The sequence below is a fragment of the Antechinus flavipes genome, chromosome 1 (genome assembly GCF_016432865.1).
Source record: "Antechinus flavipes isolate AdamAnt ecotype Samford, QLD, Australia chromosome 1, AdamAnt_v2, whole genome shotgun sequence".
NCBI lineage: Eukaryota > Metazoa > Chordata > Mammalia > Dasyuromorphia > Dasyuridae > Antechinus > Antechinus flavipes.
The window spans coordinates 48,946,568-48,968,230 of record NC_067398.1 but is presented as its reverse complement, the minus strand read 5'-3'; the positions used below and the strand labels follow the sequence as shown (position 1 = coordinate 48,968,230).

Below are 21,663 nucleotides of genomic sequence, written 5' to 3'. Positions count from 1 at the left end.
GTCCCACCATCCTTGGGGAAACAGCACAGAGAGGGGCACATTTACAGTGCCTTTCCCAAAGACAAGGGAAGCAAAATTGTATACACTCTCATTTCTTTTCCTTTTCCTACCATGATACGAAGCAGTAATAGTAAACAATTTTTCAGCACTTAGCACTAAAAAAAAATACCTACTAATATCACAGGACTAGTACCTTAAGACATATCTTTTTCTTGGACTAGACTTATGATGTTATCAAATAGGAAAGGCCCAGAGGAGAAAATTTCCACCACCAATAAAGGTTGTTATATTAACTTATAGTCTGGGAGAAAATAACAATAATGATATCAACTCGCATTTATGTAAAGGCTTGTAAAGCACTTTACCTACTTTATGGCATTTGAACTTTGCCTACATTATCACCTTTGAACCTCACACTAGTTCTGTAAGTTAGATGCTGTTATTGCCACCCCATTTAGAGATAGGCAAATTGAGAAAAAGTTAAGTAACTTATGCATAAGTCATACAATCAGTGAGGAAGTGTCTAAGGTAGATTTTGACCTCAGATCTTGCATTCAGATGTAAGGCTCTCTCTACTATATGCAGAGTTGCCTAGCTTAAGTGGCAGGCCAGACTTACTAGATAGTATATATATATATATATATATATATATATATATATATATATGCCATAAGACTTGTACCTAGATTCTCCTTACTCGAGAACAAAGCTCTTTGCCTCCATGGATACATTCATCATTAGACAGGCAAATAAATCAAAGAACGTTATAAATGAAAGAGACCAAAAAAAAAAAAAAAAAAATTTAGTTTAACTTCCTCATATTATAGAGGAGCAAAAAGCTAAAAACCCAAATATGATTACCATTCTGAAGTTTTGTCCATGATATTGTGTTATATGGAACAAAATTAAAAGGCAGAATAAACAAGAAAAAAACTTATATAAGGAAGTGACAAGTGCTGTGAGCCGAAAAGGCAGAGGACCTGAGCTCAAATTGCTACTCTTCTATGGACTACCTGTTAAAAACCTCTCTTGGTTTCAGATTCCTCATTTTCCCACTCTATGGAAGCTTCCATTTCCTTTTTTATAAAATGAAAGGATAGAACTAGACCATCACTAATGTCTCTTCCAATTCAAACTCCTGTGCTCCCTGAGGAAGATAGAGCGAGTGCTCTTGGATGAGCCCATCAGCTAATCCCCTGAGACCATGGTACCTTGTCAGCCCAGCCATTCCCAGGATTCCCATCCTCCTCCAGTCTCACCAGGGACCCCAGGGACCCTTGACACTGCTCTCACCAAATTGCATCCAGTCCCATTCACTCAGGCTGTCCATCTTATGGCAGAAGTCCTCCAGCACCCAAGAAGGGAGCTGATAGATATATCGGGAAGTCCGAGGGCTCCGGAGAGCAGGTGGGGGTGGCAGCAGAGGTGGCTGCAAGGCCATTTTCCCTGCTTCCAGTAGTTTACAGTCTGCTATGGCCAAGACTTTTTCCTCTCCCCAGCCATCAGCCTGCTGGGACCTCAGATGTGTTCTTGCCTCCCAGACCAAACAGGGTGTCCCCTTTGTTAACAGCAGGGCGTTGAGCTTTCTGTGGTCTGTTGTAAGTTCCCACTTGTTAACAAGATGTCTTCGAGGCTAAAGCTTCAGCCCAGTATGAGTCAGAAATTAACTGGCACCAAGCTTCTAGATTCAGGGGAGGAGCCTCAAGGGTAAAGGCTTCTTTGCTAACTAGCTGCAATTTTCCAGGAAGTTGGCTGAGCTGAGCCAGACTGGGCAACACTGCCACCAAGCCGTCTCTAAAAGCCATAACAGAAAGCGAATCAAAATATTGAACCCCAAAGATGGAGGGAATCCGAGAAGGGAATGGCGGAGTGAGGGATCTATTACTGCTTACTAGTTTGACTACTGCACAAGTCAAATGACTTCTTGAAGTTTCAATCTCCTTTGCTTCTTTGCTCTCAAGCCAGCTTATTAACAACCTACTATCTCCTGTTTTGAGGAAATGACTGGGATAATGATTTATAGAGTAGGACAACCCCCGTGAGTAAAAAACCTTTGTCCTCAGTTGGAAAGATATATGGAGCCATAGATAAGGTCAATGTTTTAGGAAGGTAGCTTGCAGCTTTACACTGGATGGGCAAGAAGGAAACTGAAAAACAGAGCTCATAATAGTTGGCTCCTATTAACTTGAAAGCAAAGACTGGGGGGAAAAAAATTGAGGGTAAGAAAGGATCAGAATCTTGGAGTTAATCAAGATTAGAAGCTAAAGAGAACAGGTAATCCTAAAACCCTTTGACTTAAGCAAGGTTAGAAAATCTCATACATACTATTAGGTTCTAAATAGTCAACCATGAAGTGGTAACATTATTTGGATATGGACTAATGATCTCCAGTTAGGCTAAAACAATTACCATATTTGATAAAATCAAATATTTTTAATTTAAATACATGTGATTACTTTATTGAATTTATTATCTGAGACTTAAATGTATAACAAATATGCATAGCAGTACAGTGTGGGAGCAAGTAAAAAAAAAAAAAAAAAAAAGCAAGTGCTCCCTTTCTGAACTTCTTTTGTTTTGACTCCCTCCATTTGTAAGGTCCTTGAGGACAGGGACTATCTTTTATTATTAATTTTACCCACAGCATTTAGCACCATGTCTGATACAAAATAGGTACTTAATAAATGTTAACTGAATTGGACTGGATGTCAAAGAAAATAGAACTCAGAGAACATTACACACCACTGCAATTAATATAAACAAAAGCCACTAAAAGGCAACCAACATTGGTAATCTTGGTTCCAGAATACAGATGAAGAAACACACGTTCTTCCTCATTTTCCTGCTACTGAGATGAAAGAGTATGGGTGCAAAGCATTGCATATATTGTCAGATGATGTCATTTTATTGGTCAATTCCACCTTAATGTTTTTATTAATTATACAAAAACATTCCACTGAAAGAAGGGGAACAAGGAGAGCAAGGGATAATTTACCTAGCCAATATTTGGAGAAAAGAAGAATTTATGACTAAACAATAGAGAACATTAATGCAAAATAAAATGCAAAATGGAAAATTTTGATTACATTAAATTAAAAAAGGTTTTGCACAAACAAAATCAATGTGGCCAAGATTTCTGTGGGAAGCAGAACACTAGGAAATAATTTTTAGCTAGTGTTTTTGATAAAGGCTTCATTTCTAAAATATGTAGAGAAATGAGTAAAAATTACAAGTTATTCCCCAATTGATGGTCAAAGGATATAAACAAATTTCAGATGAAATTAAATCCAGGAAGATTAAAAAATGTTCTAAATCACTATTGATTATAGAAATAAAAATTAAGACAACTATGACATAATACCTCACAGCTATCAGAATGGTTAAGATGACAATATAATGATAAATGTTGGAGGGAATTTGGGAAAACTAGAACACCAATGCATTGTTGGTGGAGTTGTAAATTGATCCAACCAATCTGGTGAATAATTTACAATACTCAAAGAGCTATCAGACTGTGTATATCTTTTGATACAGCAGTGCTTTTACTGGGTCTGTATGCCAAAGACATCATAAAAGGAGGAAAAGCTCTTTTTGTGGTGGCAACAAATTGGAAAGTAAGGGGATACCCATCAACTGGGGAATGGCTGAATAAGATATGGCATATGTATATAATGGAATATTACTAGCCTATAAAAGATGATGAGCAGGCTGATTTTAGGCTTGAACTCATGCTAAGTAAAGTGAATAGAACCAGAACATTGTACATAATAACATTAAGATTGTAAGATGATCAACTATAATAGACGTAGTTCTTTTCAGCAGGACAGTGATTTAAGACGATTCTAATAGATGTGGGATGAAAAATGCTATCTTCATCCAAAGAAAGAACTATGGACACTGAATGAGAATTGAGGCATACTATTTTTACCTTTTTGTTGGTTTTTTTTCCCCTTATTCATGATTTTCCCCTTTTGTCCTGATTTTTCTTTCCCAACATGACTAATGTGAACATATGTTAAAAAACAATGACTGCAGGCATAACCTTTATAAAACTGCTTGACATCTTGGGAGGATGAAGGTAAGGAAGAAACAGAGAAAAAAAACTGGCACTCAAAATCTTAAAAAAATGAATATCGAAAACTATCTTTACATGTAATTGAAAAAGAAAATACTATTAGAATTTGAAAGCAAATTAAAAGAAAAGAGAACATCTTGAGAAATATTTAATAATTCTTTTTTTTAATGCATCAATTAAAAAATTTCAAAATAAAAATAATTCACCACATTAAGAAATGAAACAAATTCAAGAAATTCTGGGCATAGTAGTCATGTAACATTTAAGCATCTATGATGTGTCATTAGGCACACAATGCCTAGAAAATTCCTTGTTTACTCCATAATAAAGGGATTCAGATAGCCTCCATGACCTGGAAACAAAGCAAGATGGTGCCAAGAATAAAGTCAGATTTAGGAATTAAACTGAACCAAGTTAGATTCTGCCAAGTAAGCTGTGTACCTGTGATCCACTATGCATTACAGCACCTGCATCCTGAGATTTCTCCCTATGTAGTAAAAATTTGATTTGACTAACATCTCCAAAGAGAAATGGATGAGTGAATGGAAGAGAATCTGCTGGATTCATGGATCCTAAGAGTAAACAAAATCAGAAACTATGGAAGGTTATTTTGAAGGGAATATCCTTAAAAGCTTTTTCACTCAAACTGTTCAATTTAACTATCACTATCTTGAAGGGTGCAGCATAGAATTTTTTTCAGGATATAGTATTCAAAGTCAATAAACATTTTTAAGCATTAGGGATATAAATATGACAAAAACAATCCCTGTCCTCAAGGAGATTGCAATCTAATGAGGGAAGACAAAACACAAAAGAAAGTTGGAAAAGGGAGTGAAGGGAGGGAAGAGAAGTCACTTGGTACAAGAACATGATGGAAAAGTTAAAAAAAAAAATTCCTAAATGAAAACAAAAGAAACCAAAATGAGTGCAGCTCAGTGGAAATTGAGACATCCATCTTGTTCCACTTCTAAGTAAATGGAGCATGAGGAGTTCATGGCTGCAACCTCCAATAAGAAGCACTGCAGGTACTTATGAGGTGTGAGTACCAAGACTAATTAGATTTTACAAGATAATGTAGCAATCATCCAAAAATGAGTACAGTTCGATGGGAAATGGGGCATTGTTTGAAGAGATGTCTGTTCTTTACCCTCTCCTTAAATTGGGGTTGAAAAGTTTATGGTGACTTGTTTTCTTTGGATTGGTCAAAAACAAAAACAAAAACCTGGACATGACCAATGTGAGAATTTGCTTAGTTTGACTATATAGTTATTACAAAGGTTTTTTTCAGCTGGAGTTGAAAGAAGACTGAAGATAGGAACAGAATTGCAAAAGAAAGAAGAGAGCATTGAAGTTTTTTTTAACTGTATAGAAGAGAACACAAAGCATCATAGCTAAGTACGACAGTTTTGAAAGTTAAATGTCAAATTTCTTTCTCTGCTCTACTGTGGATATGGATATGGTCATCTTATTTGGTGTTTGTTAAAATGAGAACAAAAGAAACTTCTTAAAAGAGAGTAACTTTTTTAAAATGGGCTTTCCAGTGTTGGCAAAAACATCCTGAATTCAAGAGTGGCCAGCAGCTGGTTTATGTGGAGTTTTTGAAGATGACCCCAGGCCACTCTGTAGCTCCAAAACTAAAGGGAGTCTCTCCCCACTGACCAGACCTTGCCTCGAGTTACTCAGAGACTGCAGGCCTGAGGCCAAAGCAGTACCTTCCACAGCCCCACAACGGGCCTTTGCCTTCCAAGGTAGGGAGTGTAATGAGGAGTGTGAGATGACGTTCTTCCGTTTGTCAGTGCATGCCTCGGGGACACTCAGGGGACCCAAACCTGACTGCCGCCTTAGGCACATGGTGGCTGCACGGCCTGAGTCCATGACCTCACCTCTGCAGGTCTCAGTTTCCTCCTCTGTAAAATGAGGGTGACAACATCTACTTCCTAGGGTGGTTGGAAGGATCAGATGATATGTGTAAACACTTGGCAATCTTTAAGGGCTACAGAAATCCTAGCTCCTATTGAGAGATTCTAGGTAAGCCCCGAGAGGCAGAAGGTGGTGTAGTGGGGAGTGCCAGGCCTGAAGTCAGGAAGATCAAATCCTGCCTCAGAGACTCCCTAGCCGTGAGACCCTTAGTAAGTCCCTTCACCCTGTCTGCCTTAGTTTCCTCATATGTGAAATGACCAGAAGGAAACAGCAAACCATTCCAGTATCTCTGCTAAGAAAACCCCAAATCAAATCAGGAATAATTGGACACAATTGAAATGACTGAACAAGATAGTGCTCCTAACTAAATTTTGTCTTGGAGATTTCCCTGGAGTTGTTCTGGAGTTGAGGGGTGGAACCAAAAATATTGGCATTAGGATCCCAGGCCCCTGGTGGCAGCCTCCTGAATCCCAGGGTGAGTACATGATTTCTTCTAATTAGGGACAAGGTGACTGAGCACTGGACTTGAAGTAAAAAATACCCAAATCCTAATTCTGTCTCAATTATTTCTGAGTGGGATGCTAAGTAAGTAGCTCAATTTCCTCATCTGTAAAATGGAGATAATACCTACTTTACAGGGATGTTGTGAGGTTCAAACTCTATTCGTTGCAGTTTCTACTTCCACAACCTCTCTCACACCCAACCTTTTCTCAGCAATCACATGGCCACCCCAATAAGTCAAGCCATTTCTGGCAGAAGGCACAGGGCATATTTCATCTTTGATCCTCTGGAATCATGGATTGTCAATGCACTGATTTAGTATGAAAACTTTTTCCAAAAAAAAAGCTGCAAAGATTCTTTTCCTGCAGGCAAATGTTAACTATTTCCTCTGATTTTAACTGCATTGATTTTCACTTATGAAAAAAGTATATCTGCTTTCATGAAAATTATCAATTTTATCTTCTGTTCTTGGGATCCTCCTAATTCCTTATTTGATCGTGACCTCTTGCCCTGTGTATAATTGTGAAAATTCATGTAAAAATTCTTACATCATTCTCCCAGAGGCAGGTCAGGTGCACTTCACCTTTGAGGTTCTAGGGAAAATACTGAGGACTTTTAGGGTATTTTTAAAGACTCAACTAGTTTTTTAGTCAACAGTGATAACTTTTGCCAGTTCCCTTTAACCATTTAACATCACTTATTTTTTACAAAGGGATATTTACTTCTAAGATATAGCAAAAATAAAAATATAAACACCATGGGAACTAATATTCCAAATCCCATCTCAGTCACTAAGGGCAGTGGAACCACTCAACAAAATTTTTAAAATATAACATTGGTCCCACCAAGCTCACATTCAGAGGCGGCAAGAATTATACAAATCCTCATCTTTGCCTCCGTGGGCTGGATCCTGAAGGTCATTCCCAAATTCCACTTATTGCTCCACAGGTTATCGACACTGAGCTGATTGAAAAACCCAGATGCTGTCTGACAGTCTGTCTGAAAGTCTCCTGGTTGGACCCTTCAAGCCCTTCACCTATGAAGGAAGAAAGAACAGTGATGGACAAATGCAGGAGCGGCTTGATCACACGGTTAGCAGACTGGCCAGTTAAGAGGCTACATATATGGTCAGGACTCTCTAAGTCACTCCCATCAGACATTACCATGACTCCCAGGAGGAGTCCACATGGGGAGAGGCCATCCCAGTCACTCTCCGCACATACCTGTCCCCATTTCATTTTTTATTACTCTAATTTATGACCTTTATCTGTTAAGACATATATCCAGTTGGAATTAGTACATATCTTGGTATATGGTGGGAGATATGGATATTTATCTCAACTCGACCATTCTGCTTTCCAAATTTTCCAGGTTTTTTGTTGGAATGGTAAGACTTTATCCCAGTTAAGGTAATAGGGGAGGGGGTCACTGGATTTATTCAACATTATACTGTGTTCATTTGCTTCTGTTCAGTCATGTACTTGGATCTGTTCACATGGATCAATTTCTTTTAAGCAGTGCCAAAGTTTGCACAATGACTGCTTTTGTAGCACAGATTAAGATTGGTACGGCCAGGCACTCTCCCTTGTTAAGTTTTTCCTTAAAATGTATTCAGTCTTCCACCGTCTTAATTGGCTGGGACACATAGCTTGAGCCTCATTGATGCTGCTTCCTGGGATCCAAAACACAAAAATCAAATAGAAATTGGAGGCCCCTCCTTCAGGCTTGATAGTATGGGCAGGGGAGTTGCTGTAGCCTTAAGCAAACATGCTTCTGTTAACTATGTACAAGGAAATCTACAAGGATCTCATTCTGAGTCACTAAAGGGCCTGAATTAGTGCTGGCCTCTAACAGTGATCCCTTTGCTCTTCAGAAAATACCAATATAAAACCATCTAACTCTATATTCTGCTCATTCCAATTCTGCTTTTAAAAATGTAATCTGTGGCTAGAATGACAGGGAAAGATAATGCGGAATTATCTTGGGGGGGGATGTGGGAAAACAGGGACACTGATACATTGTTGTTGGAGTTGTGAACACATCCAGCCATTCTGGAGAACAGTCTGGAACTATGCTCAAAAAGTTATCAAACTGTGCATACCCTTTGATCCAGCAGTGTTTCTACTGGGCTTATACCCCAAAGAGATACTAAAGAAGGGAAAGGGACCTGTATGTGCCAAAATGTTTGTGGCAGCCCTGTTTGTAGTGGCAACAAACTAGAAACTGAGTGGATGCCCATCAGTTGGAGAATGGCTGAATAAACTGTGAGTTATGAATGTTATGGAAAATTATTGTTCTATAAGAAACGACCAGCAGGATGGTTTCAGAAAGGCCTGGAGAAACTTACACGAACTGACGCTGAGTGAAATGAACAGGACACAAAGTACCAGGAAGCCAGAACCACCGGTCTGTCCAGAGCACAGACATCATGAAGGCTGAGTGAAAAGCAGACCTTCATTACTCTCTGGCTAGACCTCCCACTTCATCTCTAGCCTCCCCTTCATTTACAAGTGTATACTCACACCTTATTTGCCGTCTTTGGCATTTCCTAATCTTTCTCATTTCAAGACACCCTTAGCTCTTCCTGTGAAATGTCATATTTACAGAAATCTGTGGGGAAAGAATGGGAATGGGTGTGTTAAAAAGATAGGGTCCTGAGCTAAGTGTAACTAAGAGTCCAAAGAAAATGTGACTTTTTTGTCACAGTAAACAATAAACAATAAAACAGTTGCTCATGGATAGATAAAAGATGCAGTTTGTAAACAGTACTACTTCGGATGGAATATAAATATGAAGGATTTAAAATCACGGGAAATAAACAGAAACAGAAAAAGAATGTGCATAATAATGACTATAACAATGAAAAGAACAAAAGAAGGGTCTGTCCATGGACCCAATTCTCTTTATTCTGCTCAGTATTGTTAAATGTCAAATTTTAGACAAGACAAAAATTGAACAATCTCAATAAAAACAACAATAAGAGTCACAGAAATACAAACAGATGATGCTACATGGCCGGGCAGCCGGTGTTCCTTGGGCAGCCCATATCAGAAATTATATTTAAACTGTATGATTCCACAAAAGAAAAAAAAAATCATTGTAAAGGAAGGACTAATATCAGATAGAGGCTTTAAGAGAATATGAGAGGGGAGAGTTGAGCTGGAGGCAAGACGTAGGGCTTGGAAGATGAGAGAGTAGGCCATGGCGTTCCCTATCACTGTCCTAGCTGCCCAGAGCACAGAGGCCACTAAATGACTTGTCTAGAGCCTGTCGGTGTCCTGAACTCATCATGCCCCACTGTCAGAAGGAAACTAAGAAAAAAACTCACTGATCTTGGTTCAGACCCCCAAATGATCCCTACCCATTTTAACATGCATATTTCTGCCCTTTCCACCAGTGCTGCAAACTTCCCACCTCTAAAATGCATGGAGTTAGTATCTTCAGCTCATGCTGTAAGCCATAGGGAGAAAAAGACAATTAGACACGAAAGAAAATGAGAAAGATTAGGAAACACTAGAAACAAAGTGCTCTAGGACTTAAAGATGAAGTTATGGTGGAATGACTTCTCGATATTTCATTTGGCCTTTGATTCTTACTCTGACTCCCTGATAAGTTAAGAGTACAAGAACTCTGGGTCCAACAGTCAGTATTTGGTGACCCATTACCATGGGAAAGGGAAAATCCAACATTAACCTTTATGGATTGTCTCTCAGAAGGTCTGAAGTTAATGAAATTAAGTCACATTCACAACAAAGAAGTTATAAGAGATAAATTGAGGTAAATTCACCATCTACATACAGACACACACCCCTTTAAAACTCACAGTATAAAAACAAATACAAAAGCATTTTCTCAGGTAGAAAAATTACAGTGGATGATTAAAATATTGTACTTTGTGAAATATGATGGTATCAGTGAATAGTATCATAAAAAAGAGAACTACAAACAATATTCAAAGTTCTATGAAGTTCTTGCCTTCACAGTCGTTTCTTAAGGCTAGAATGAAATACAAATATTGATAACACCCCTTTGTTCACTGTGCAGAAACCAACCCATAATTCAAGACAGTCACAGTTTAGAAACACACAGTACTGTTGTCCTGTTTTTTTGAAAAAATTTACAAAATTACTAAAAGTGTCCTCTAAAAGGTGACTGCTTCACAAAATGAAAATCTTAGTTTTTACAATCCCATCTACAAAAAGCTCCCCAACATGTTTAAATAAATAACTCGTTATTAAAAGCTATTTAGTATTTAGTAATATGCTTTTCCCAACAAAATATGAACAATCCTGAGATACTTAATCATCTCCCATAAACATTCCTCTTGATTTTTTTCATATAAAATAATTTTCTCATATAAATTTTTTCATATAAATGTTTTTTAATTCTATATTTCAGGTCCAATACAACTCATCTAGATAAATCCTCATTTTCCACAAAGGAAAATAAATGGATTATGTATGTACAATAAATACTGCCTTACAGAGTAAGAACTGGGTTAAACTAAGCCAAAGTCCTCTAAGGCCATAGTCTTAACTTCATAAACCAGAGTAGATCATATATTTAGAGCTGGAAGATACTATAACAGTTATCTGGTCCAAAATTTTAGGGTATACCTCTTAAGGAAAGTTTGCATCTTATTAGTTAGAGCATTTAGACCACTGAACAATAGTCAAGTCACCAGAAGGTAGAGGAGAATACTCATTAAAATGAATGTTGTGTTCCTGAACATCACAAGGCTTAGAGAATCCAATGACAGCTCACCATCTCAATTACAGAGTTTAAATGTGATCTACCATTGGAATGAAATTTTACTTCCTGAGAACAAAATACTCTGAAATGGACAGGAGGTCACAGTACCATGGCTAGATAAAACCATTCACTGCCTTCCACAGCACAAACTCAGGAATGCCCCTCTCAGTCTCCATCCACTTGATTCTCAAGGTACTCCAGTGAAAGTCTCCGAAGATCCTTCTGGATATCTGGTTGGTCTTCCAGATCATCATACAGTGACCTCACGATGTCCAGTTTCCGGTAGTCCTCAGGCTTGACCAGACACCGAACTACTTGAAGACATCTCTCTTTCAGTGTGTAAACTGTAGGGAAACAAAACTTCAGTGACAACTCATTGTAAGGGATTCAGTTCACATAGCATTGGTATGCTATTTAAATCTAACCTACAAAAACACAGGCGCTTTTAAAGGTACCTGAAAATGGAATTTCTACAGAGCAAATTGGCAATTCAGACACGGCACTGTCCTTTACCATATGCTAATAATTTGACTGATGAACAGAACAGAAAAAAGGGACTTGTAGATAAAGAAATTTTGCAGATAAAATTTAGAGACAAACTCTTGGGTAGGTGATGTAAAAACATCCCTCAGATAAAAAGCTAAGTGAGGCTAGCAGTGAGGTGTCTCAGTTCATTTGCATCTATTTTTAGAGTGTGAATGGATAAAATTCAACAAATGATGAGTCAAATAAGAAGCTAATGAGACAAATGAACAAAGGAAAATGTAGGAAAAAAATAGCTTGAACAAATAATGACAACCACTTGGAGATTTATACATGGCTATAAAGGAAAAGAAACTCCATGTAGTTATTTCTACCCCTTATTCTAAAACATCGATATCTTGACAAAGATGTAGAACACAGCCCATATTTGAAGACAGAATCAATGTGAGGACTTATGGCACGAAGTAGGTGCTATTATCCTATCTTCACTTTACTATCGAGGAAAATAAAGCTAGAATTAAGCATCTTGCCCAGCATTACACAGCCAGGAAGCGTCCAAGGCCAGATTGAAAAGCTCATCTTCCTCACTCCACTCGAAATTTAACAAGTAACCTTCAAGTTTGTCCTACTTTTGCTCATATTCTTTCTGGCATTCCTTCTGTTCAATTACCAACATTTTTCCTCTTTACCCCCTCTACTTTTTTAGAAGGATGGGTGGGAAATGAAGAGAAAATGGAAGGTCATTGAGGCATCTTAAAAAAAAAAAAAAAAAAACTGCTTTGAAGAGAAAAAAGCAAGCACAGACAGGCCAGACAGTTTTAAAAGCTACAGGATAAAATTATACACTTAATAAGAAAAACAACCTGTAACACAATACAAAAACTTGTAGTTTCACGGACAATCATTTTTAAGTTCTAGTCTGTTTTATGGAAATGTGTATTTTATTTGGTACTAAGGTTAAAATAACAGAAAGAAAAAGACTTAGGACACAGTCTTGGGAAATGCCTCCTGGTCTTAGCCAGACCTGGCTCAGGCCAGCAGAGGGATTCAGAGTATAAACTGGGACATAAATTAAATAGCGACAGACTAGAAAAACAATAAAAACAAACTGACTTACCAACCAGAGATTTTTAAAAAGATGAAAATAGTAAAATAGACACTGTTCCTTTCTGCCTCCACATTCACCATGGCAACCCCACTCTGGGCTACAAAGACAGGGAGGATGCTAGGAATTCTGATAAAACTCAGGTGCTCCCATCCCAATAGGCTGGGCTTCTGATGCCTCAGGCAACAAGGAAGCAATGTCTGGGATATAAGTGCAAGTCCCTCCAGACCAGTAAAAAATCTGAAGACCATATCCATGGCCCCTTAAGAGGAAAACATCCAAGACTACCTAAAGCAAGCTGGGCTCCAACCACACTAACTCAGTGGACAGTAATATGATCTTTCAGTAGAGAAGACCAGTCCAAAGAGACAAGATTGACAATGTCAAACCCCAAACCAAAACTCCAGACAGAAAAAGGATATGAAGACTGAGAAGAGTAGCAGTGGAACATGGGGAAATGGGACACACTGCATATTAGACAATGCTGGGCAAGAATCTGGTGAAAAAAAAAAGAAAAGCAATAGGAAGTGATCTTCTAGGGATGGGGTTCATTTTTTTTAAACCAGGGGTTATATTCCCCAATTGATAAGTGATCAAAGGATATGAACAAATTTCAGATGAAGAAATTAAAGCCATTTCTAGTCACATGAAAAAAAATGCTCTAAATCACTACTGATGAGAAAAAAGCAAATTAAGACACTGAAGTATCACCTCACACCTCTCAGATTGCCTAAGATGAAAGAAAAAGATAATGATGAATGTTGAAGGAAATGTGGGAAAGCGGACACTAATATATTGTTGGTGGAGTTGCAAACTGATCCAATCATTCTGGAGAGCAATTTGGAACTGTGCCCAAAGGAATATAAAGCTGTGCGTATCCTTTGACCCAGCAGTGTTTCTACTAGGCTTATATCCCAAAGAGATCATAAAGGAGGAAAAGGACCCATATGTGCAAAAATGTTTGTGGCAGCTCTTTTTGTAGTGGCAAGGAACTGGAAATTGAGTGAATGCCCTTCAGTGGGAAATGGCTGAATAAATTATGATATATGAATGCTATGGAATATTATTGTTCTTTAAGAATGATCTGCAGAAGCAACTCTGATCATATTAAACTAAAAAGTTTTTGTACTAACAAAACCAATACAAACAAGATTAAAAGAAGTACAAAGCTGGGGAAAAAATTTTATAGCCAGTGTTTCTGGTAAAGGTCTCATATATAAAGAACCCTGTCAGATTTATAATACAAGTCATTCCCCAACTGATAAATGGTCAGAGGATATGAACAATTTACAGATGATGAAATTAAACCATCTATAGTCATATGAAAAAAATGCTCTAAATCACCATTGATTAGAAAAATGCAAATTAAGACAACTCTGAGATACCACTACACACCTCTCAAATTGGCCAAGATGACAGGAAAAGATAATGAATGTTGGAGGGGATGTGGGAGAACTTGGACAGAAATGCATTTTTGGAAGTTATACGATGATCAATTCTGATAGACATGGCTCTTTTCGATAAAGAGGTGATTCAGGCCAGTTCCAATGATCTTGTGATAGAGAGAGCCAGAGAGAGCTCTGAGGACTGAATGTGGGTCACAGCATAATATTTTCATTTTTGTTGTTGTTTGCTTGCGTTTTGTTTTCTTTTCTCATTTTTTTCCTTTGTGATCTGATTCTTCCTGTGTAGCATGATAATTGTGGATATATGTACAGAATAATATGTTGGATTACTTGCCATCTAGGGTTGGGGGAAGAAAAAACATCATGGAACACATGGTTTTATGGGAGTGAATGTTGAAAACTATGTTTTGAAAATAAAAAGCTTTATATCTATTTTTAAAAATACCTTGTTGGTGGAATTATGAAATGATTCAATCATTCTGAAAAGCAAATTGGAACTATGCCCAAAGGATTATAGAACTGGGTATATCCTTTGACCCAGAAGAGCTATTATTGGGTCTGCATCCCAAGGAAATCATAAACGAGGGGAAAGGACCCACATATGCAAAAATATTTGTAGCAGCTCTTTTTGTGGCGGCAAAGAATTGGAAAATGAGTAGATGCCCATCAATTGGGGAATGGCTGAACAAGTTATAATATATGGAAGTAATAGAATATTACTTTTCTTTTTTTTTTTTAATTATAGCTTTTTATTTACAAGATATATGCATGGGTAATTTTTCAGCATTGACAATTGCAAAACCTTTTGTTCCAACTTTTCCCCTCCTTCCCCCCATCTCCCTCCCCTTGATGGCAGGTAAACCAATACATGTTAAATATGTTAAATACAATATATGTAAACATATCCATAGTTTTTGCTGCACAAGAAGAATCAGACTTTGAAATAATGTACAATTAACCTGTGAAGGGCAATCAAAAATGCAGGCGAACAGAAAGAGAGCTGAAAAGCTATGTAGTGGTTCACACTCATTTCCCAGAGTTCCTTTGCTGGGTGTAGTTAGTTCTATTCATTATTGAACAAATGGAGCTGATTTGGTTCATCTCACTGTTGAAGAGGGCCACATCCATCAGAACTGATCATCATCTAGTAATGTTGCTGAAATGTATAATAATCTCCTGGTTCTGCTCATTTCACTTGGCATCAGTTCATGCAAGTCCCTCCAAGCCTCTCTGTATTCATTCTGCTGGTCATTTCTTACAGAACAATAATATTCTATAACATTCATATATCACAATTTACCCAACCATTCTCCAATTGATGGGCATTCATTCAATTAGATTCCTTTTCTATAAAAAATGATAAGCTAATTTTAGAAAAGGCCTGGAAAGATTTATACAAACGCTGAGCAAAACAAGCAGAACCAGCAATACATTGTACAGTAACAGCAAGACTATGCAATAATCAACTATGAAAGACTTGGATCTTCTCAGTGGTTCAATGATCCAAGGCAATCCTAATAAACTTTGGAGAAAAAGTATCTGCAGTCAGAGAGCGAACAATGGAGATGGAATGTAAATCAATACATACTATGGTCATTTTTTTTCCCTTTCTTGTGTTTTTCTTTTTTGTTCTGATTTTTCTCTTCCAACATGATTCATAAAGAAATATGTATTTAGTTAATATACATGTAAAACATAAATAATTATTTTTTTTTTAATATTGAAAAAAAGGAAAAAAGAAACTATGAGTAGGCTAATTTCAGGAAGGCTTAGCCGAGACTTACAAGAACTGATGCTAAGGGAAGTGAGTAGAACCAAGAGAACATTGTACACAGCAACAAAAGATTATATGATGATCAACTCTGATGGACTTGGCTCTTTTTAACAATGAGGCAATTCAGGCCAATTCCAATATCCTTGTGATGAAGTCATAAGATGTGTCATTTGCATCCAGAGAAAGGATTATGGGAATTGAATGTGAATCACAACATAGTATTTTCTGCCTTTTTTGTTGTTGTTTGCTTGTTTGTTTTTTCTTATTCCCCTTCCCCACCTTGTTCTTATTTTTCTTGTACAGCAAGATAAATGTGGAAATGTTTAGAAGAAATGCACATGTTTAACTAACTTGCTATCTCAGAGAGGGGGATGGAGGGAAGAAAGGGAGAAAAAAAAATGGAATACAAGGTTTTACAGGAGTGAATGTTGAAAACTATCTTTGAATGTATTTTGAAAAATAAAAAGCTATTTAAAAAAAGAAAAGAAAAGAAGGGATGAGCAGGATGATTTCAGAAAAGCCTGGAAAGTGTGTACTAATTAACTGATGCTAAGTGAAATAAGCAGAACTAAGAGAATATTGTATACCGTAACAAGATATGTGATGATCAATTATGATAGACTTGGCTTTTTTCAACCAGGTAAAATTCAAGGCAATTCCAATAGGCTTGAGATAGAAAATGGGGATCAATAGATGTGGATCAAAATCACCTTTTTTTGTTACTGTTATTTGTTTGTGGTTTTTTTCCTTCTCCTGCTTTTTTTTCCCCTTTTTAATTTTTTTTTTTTTGGGGGCACACATATGTTTAAAAGAACTGCCCGTGATTAACCTATACAGGATTGCTTGCTGTCTTGGAGAGGGGGGATGGGGAGGAGAGGAAGAAAATTTGGGACACAAGGTTTTGCAAAGATAAATATTGAAAAATATCTTTGTAGATATTTAACAACAACAACAACAACAAAAAGACAATTCCAATAGACTTGGGCTGGAAAATGCCATCCACATCCAGAAAACTATGGAGACTGAAAGTGGATCAAAGCATAGTATTTTCACCTTTTTTTGTCTGTTTGCTTTTTCTCGCTCATGGTTTTTTCCCCTTTTTGTTTGATTTGTCTTACACAACATGACAAACATAGAAATACGTTCAAAAGAAGGGAAAAAGGGCTAGGGGCTATGTGGGAGAAGTTCTGGATGGCAGAGAAGGAGCTTTTAAAAAAGGCAAGTTACATCTTACCTGGGAGTGTGATATTGGCAAAAACAGGCTGTCCATTTTCGTTGAGAGATGGCACAAATAACTCTGTCTGGTTAACAAGAAGTCCATCACCCGTATTTGCATCTCTGAATAACCAAAAATGACCTATAATAAAATAAGCAAAAAAGCTGGTTAAGTGTGACTATGCTTAATTATGAAGTCAACAATTTGTTTCATTGGTGCAGGTGAGCCTGGGGACATCACTTAAACTCAATATCTGGGGGGATACTTCAAAAACCTACTTATGATGTTATGCCACAGTCTCCTTGAAGTTGTCCTACCTCAGTTACTCTGCTCCAAAACCCCAGGCTATAAACATTCCCTCTTAATGTTTGATGGGATAAAGGTCTATCCATTTTAGACATCATTAGAATATCAGGAGCCTCTCCAGATATTGAAATAATGAAAGGTACCTCCCTTTCATTGTCATTCTCGTTGCCTCCCCCATTATGTCATTGTTCTTGTTACCCTATGAAAGACTCTTGTATCTGACATTCACTGCTAGATACTTTGAGAGTCCTATCCAGTCAATGGATTTACTCTCCAATAATCAAATTTTTCTTTAATCTATTCTGCCTCAGTTTCTCCAGCATTACAAGGGGATAAGGTAGTCAGACTCAGAAAAAGTAAAGCCCAAGCCCACAGTCAACAAATTAGTCAAACAGCAGAGACAGGCACAAACCCCAGCACTTCCTCCCAATCCTATCCAATCCAGAAAAATTCTAAAAACAATACCTAGCAAACAAGCAATTGTAAGTGTTTCTTCCCAAGGGCTTCTACTCCAAAAGTGGAAAGAACCCTAAATCTGGATTCCTCAATCAATATTTCTGAAATACTCTGAGAAATTCCCTTAGCTTTCGAGGCTCATTTCTTCATCTGTAAAATACAGGTAAATCATATTTGCACTGTCTACCTTACTGGAATGTTGTGAAAGGAAAGCACTTTTTTTTTAAGCCTTTTATTTTCAAAACACGCACGGACAACTTTTCAACATTGATCCTTGCACAGACTTGTGTTATATTTTCCCCTCCTTTAATCACTGAGCATTGTCCCAGTCAAATGGAGACCAGTTGAAGACCTCAGCTTAACAAGGCCAAGGTCTCCCACTACATCCAAGGCCATCTTCAATCCTCCCGATCTATAATGTGACCTACATGGCTTTGGAGGGGAACAGTAGGTAAAGTAGGAAAAAGTAAGAAAAGACAGGTAACTTTGCAAAATCCTTCCTCACTTCAATCCATTACACTTTCATGTCATGGCATCAAGAAGAAAGGACAAGCAAGAAGCCAGTAAAATTTCTATAGGAAGCTGTTCCCCTAATTCAAATAAAGAATAAGAATAGAGGCTACTTAAGCACCAAACAATTGCAGATTACTATTATGGGTGAATCAGAGAAGTACAGGGAGGAATACTACATAAGAATAAAGGAGGCTAAAAATAAAAACCAACAAGAAAGAACTACACTAAAGCCCGTTAAAAATAAATAAATAAATAAAAAGCAGCAAATTTAAAGGTTCAAAAAGTAGCAGAGCAGAGGAAAATCGCTTAAGAAAGGAAAATGGCAATCAGAGGAATTAACCAACAAGTCCAGAACAGTCAGGGAGACGGCAATTAGTGTTAAAAAAAAAAAAACCATCCTTTTTGTCAGTACAGAAATGCTCCAGATAGGTCTAGTTCTGTCCACTGGCCTCCACAGCAGAGAGGGGTGTGGAGCTATCTCAATGTCTCCTTCCCAACCCCGGAGCCAAGCAAGTCCAAGCAAGTCCCCACCCTAAGTAATCTCACTAAACCCTAGCACTGCCTCAGGCTCTCTTCTCTCTCCTCCTTTTCTGTCAGACACCTAGAAAAAGCTGTCTACACTCCTGGCTTCCATTTCTCACGGCTCCCTCATTTCTCAACCTCTAACAATCTGGCTGCTGCCTGGGGGCCTTGGTCAACTTAAACTGCTCTCTCCAACTGTACTAATATCTTGACTGCCAAATGAAATGGCCGACAAGTTCTCCGACTTCTCCAACATTGCTGACCTAGACACTTGGCTCTCCGGCTTGTGACTCTGGGCCCTTCTTCCACATCACCCATAGCCATCTATTCCAGGGCTTGGACCCCACAGGCTCAAGGATTAGACTCGAAACAAGTCTATATGGCTCAAAAGACTGAGTCTGAGTCAAGATCTGAGTTCAAAAGCTGCCTGGGCACTTGTGAGTGATTTAATTCTGGCAACCCGACTCATCTGCAAAATGCCCTGGAAAAGGAACGGCCAACTACAAAGGGGCCACAGCCACCGCCGAAACTGACTGACCAACAAGAGGCGGGTTGCTCCAAATCGGATCGCCCATCTCCCACCGGGAGTCCGAGTTCTCTCAAACGTGACCAACAACTAGCACAACTGCTACTCCCTTTCCTCCCTATTTTTATTGAGCAACACCCCGTTACGCAGGCCCCAATCCTGGCACAAGTGGTCTGGGCCCACACAAGCCCCCCTCCCTCTTCTCCGAGGCACTTTAAGTTAAGCTCTCGCGGAAGCACTTAAGCTACTTAAAATTTGCAATTCAACATAATACATACTTCAAAGCCCACTCCAAGGCTTAGGTTCAAACTAGAACAAAGGACCTCTCCCCTCCCCAGCCTTCTTTCATACGGTGGTCACAGCAGGAGTGGTCAGAGCCGCTGCGCCCGGTGCTCCCCACAGCTCTTCCCGCAAGCCTCCATCCGGGCCCGCCCCACCTTCCCTTCCACTACTTCATGTTTATAAAAAGTACAACGTGACAAGCCGGCTGGCGTGGACGTGTGCCCGCCCCCCACGGGGAGGACCCGCTCTCTTTCTAGCTTTTCTCCCCAGCACGGAGCCCGGCGCACATTAGTCCCTACCTACTACATTTTCTGCCATAGAAAACTGTCATGGGCTCTAACGGTGAGCTCCCCGAGGCCGGGGCACCAGGGAGCCCGGAAGCACAGAAGCTCGCAAGGATGGCCCTCTGTAGCCCAGCTACAAATAGGGGGAGGCCCCCGGGGCCCGGGCCCCCCTCACTCCACCCTGGTCCAGAGGCCGGGCTTCAGGATCGCGCAGTCCCACTCCCAAGCTCACACCCGCCCCGTCCGGCCCCGCACCGAGGTAGCTGTTTATCCTGCGGCCGGTGCCAGGCAGCAACAGCGGGTAGGCCGTCGGGTGTCCCTCGAAGTTGACCCAGAAGGGGAGCACCTGGCGGCGCGTGCGGTTACAGAAGATCACGCAGGAGGGCTGCCGGGTATTCACAGAGCGCAGCTGGGGCGGCCCGGAGACCGCCTGGAGTGGCTCCCACGGCATCCTCCGTTCCCGCGCGACCGAGCGAGAGAGGAGGTGACGCCAGACCGCAAGTCTCAAAGGCCACCGGCCCTCAAATCCGCTTCTTCCTTCTGGGAGCGCAGCAGCGACGAGTCCCGACGTGTCCCGACGTGTCTGACGTGTGGGGCGGAGCCTCGCCCAGGAGGGCGCCTGCGTGTGGGCCGAGCTAGCGGAGCCGCCTGGCGGGGGCGGGGTCAGAAGCAGGCTTTGGGCTCGGAAAGCTGGATGTCCCCTAAGCTCTCGAGCTCGCCCTGGATCCTTGATCCCCGCAGCCTGTTTCTCACATGTTTGTACGACTCAGAAGCTAATTCAAGTCAAAAAGCCTTACTAAGTGACCCAAGCTAACAGTGCATTGGTTAGTGCATTTCCTAAGCCATCTCGGAAGCTCAGGAGCCGCAGGATTCAGGCTTAATCTCGGGCACCGCGAAGTACCCAGCTAGCGTTTTTAAGTGCCGAGGTGTGCCAAGCGCCGCGGATACAAAGAAAGGGGGGAACCCTGCTCGGAAGGGGCTCCCCTTCTAATGAAGCCCTCCCTTCCTGGCTTTTTTACGGAGTCCTCATTCCGTGCCGAGCACTGTACTAAGCTCTGGGGATGTGACTTCCCGGAGAACCCAGAGCTGGAAAGTGGCACATTCAAACCGAGGTCTTTGGGGTCCTCCTTCTTTTGCTCCTATCACATTCCCCAGCTCTATTGCACTACCTCACTCTGATCAAGCGGGATGACAGAGAAAGGAAAGAGAAATTATTCAACTGGGAGTGCTCCAATAAAATAAAAATCCCCCAATCACTTGTGCGGTTTGGGTTTGGTTTTTGTTGTTTTCTTGGTCCTAATTTCATCAATGTAATGTGGAAACTCCTTTCACTAAAAGATACACATACACGTCTACGTAAGGGGACTTTTCTGGGAATGGAGGTTCTAAGTCCCCGGCCAGGTGGGAAGTAGTCTCCTTTGGCTTTCTAACCAAAAGATTCAATTCCAGATTGAATGAAATGTTATAGGTTGTGTGTGTGTGAGTGAGTGAAAGTGAGAGGGAGAGAAATACAGAGACAGAGAGAGAGAGAAGCTAGATGCT

The 21,663-nt window shown here is 39.7% G+C and overlaps 2 protein-coding genes across 4 annotated transcripts in view; both read right to left on the bottom strand.

Annotated features, from left to right (window-relative positions):
- The window catches only part of IRAK2 (interleukin 1 receptor associated kinase 2), a 59,776-nt gene extending 48,343 nt beyond the window's left edge, over positions 1–11,433 (bottom strand). The window contains exon 1 of one of the 3 annotated variants that reach the window (XM_051982086.1): positions 11,357–11,433. In XM_051982086.1, the coding sequence (XP_051838046.1) occupies positions 11,357–11,375 (19 nt within the window). In that variant the 5' untranslated portion in view covers positions 11,376–11,433. Of the gene's footprint in view, positions 1–1,293; positions 1,667–11,356 lie in introns of those variants that run through there. The other 2 variants (XM_051982097.1, XM_051982076.1) reach the window with 2 other exon arrangements.
- Positions 9,357–21,367, bottom strand: VHL (von Hippel-Lindau tumor suppressor). The gene is made up of 3 exons (XM_051982113.1): positions 20,377–21,367; positions 17,251–17,373; positions 9,357–11,592 (listed from the first exon to the last, which is right to left on the bottom strand). Exons 1-3 carry the CDS (start codon positions 20,570–20,572, stop codon positions 11,414–11,416), a joined length of 498 nt encoding a protein of 165 aa, XP_051838073.1. The 5' UTR covers positions 20,573–21,367; the 3' UTR covers positions 9,357–11,413.
- Positions 21,368–21,663: the final 296 nt, after the last annotated feature.

What these genes read in the sequence shown, in the direction of transcription:
- VHL (XM_051982113.1), bottom strand. Translation starts at nt 20,572, where the DNA reads ATGCCGTGGGAGCCACTCCAGGCGGTCTCCGGGCCGCCCCAGCTGCGC. An exon ending in CAGGATAAACAGCTACCTCG is followed by an intron (nt 17,374 to 20,376) that starts GTGCGGGGCCGG and finishes ATTTTATTATAG; the next exon opens with GTCATTTTTGGTTATTCAGA. An exon ending in TGCCAATATCACACTCCCAG is followed by an intron (nt 11,593 to 17,250) that starts GTAAGATGTAAC and finishes GTTTCCCTACAG; the next exon opens with TTTACACACTGAAAGAGAGA.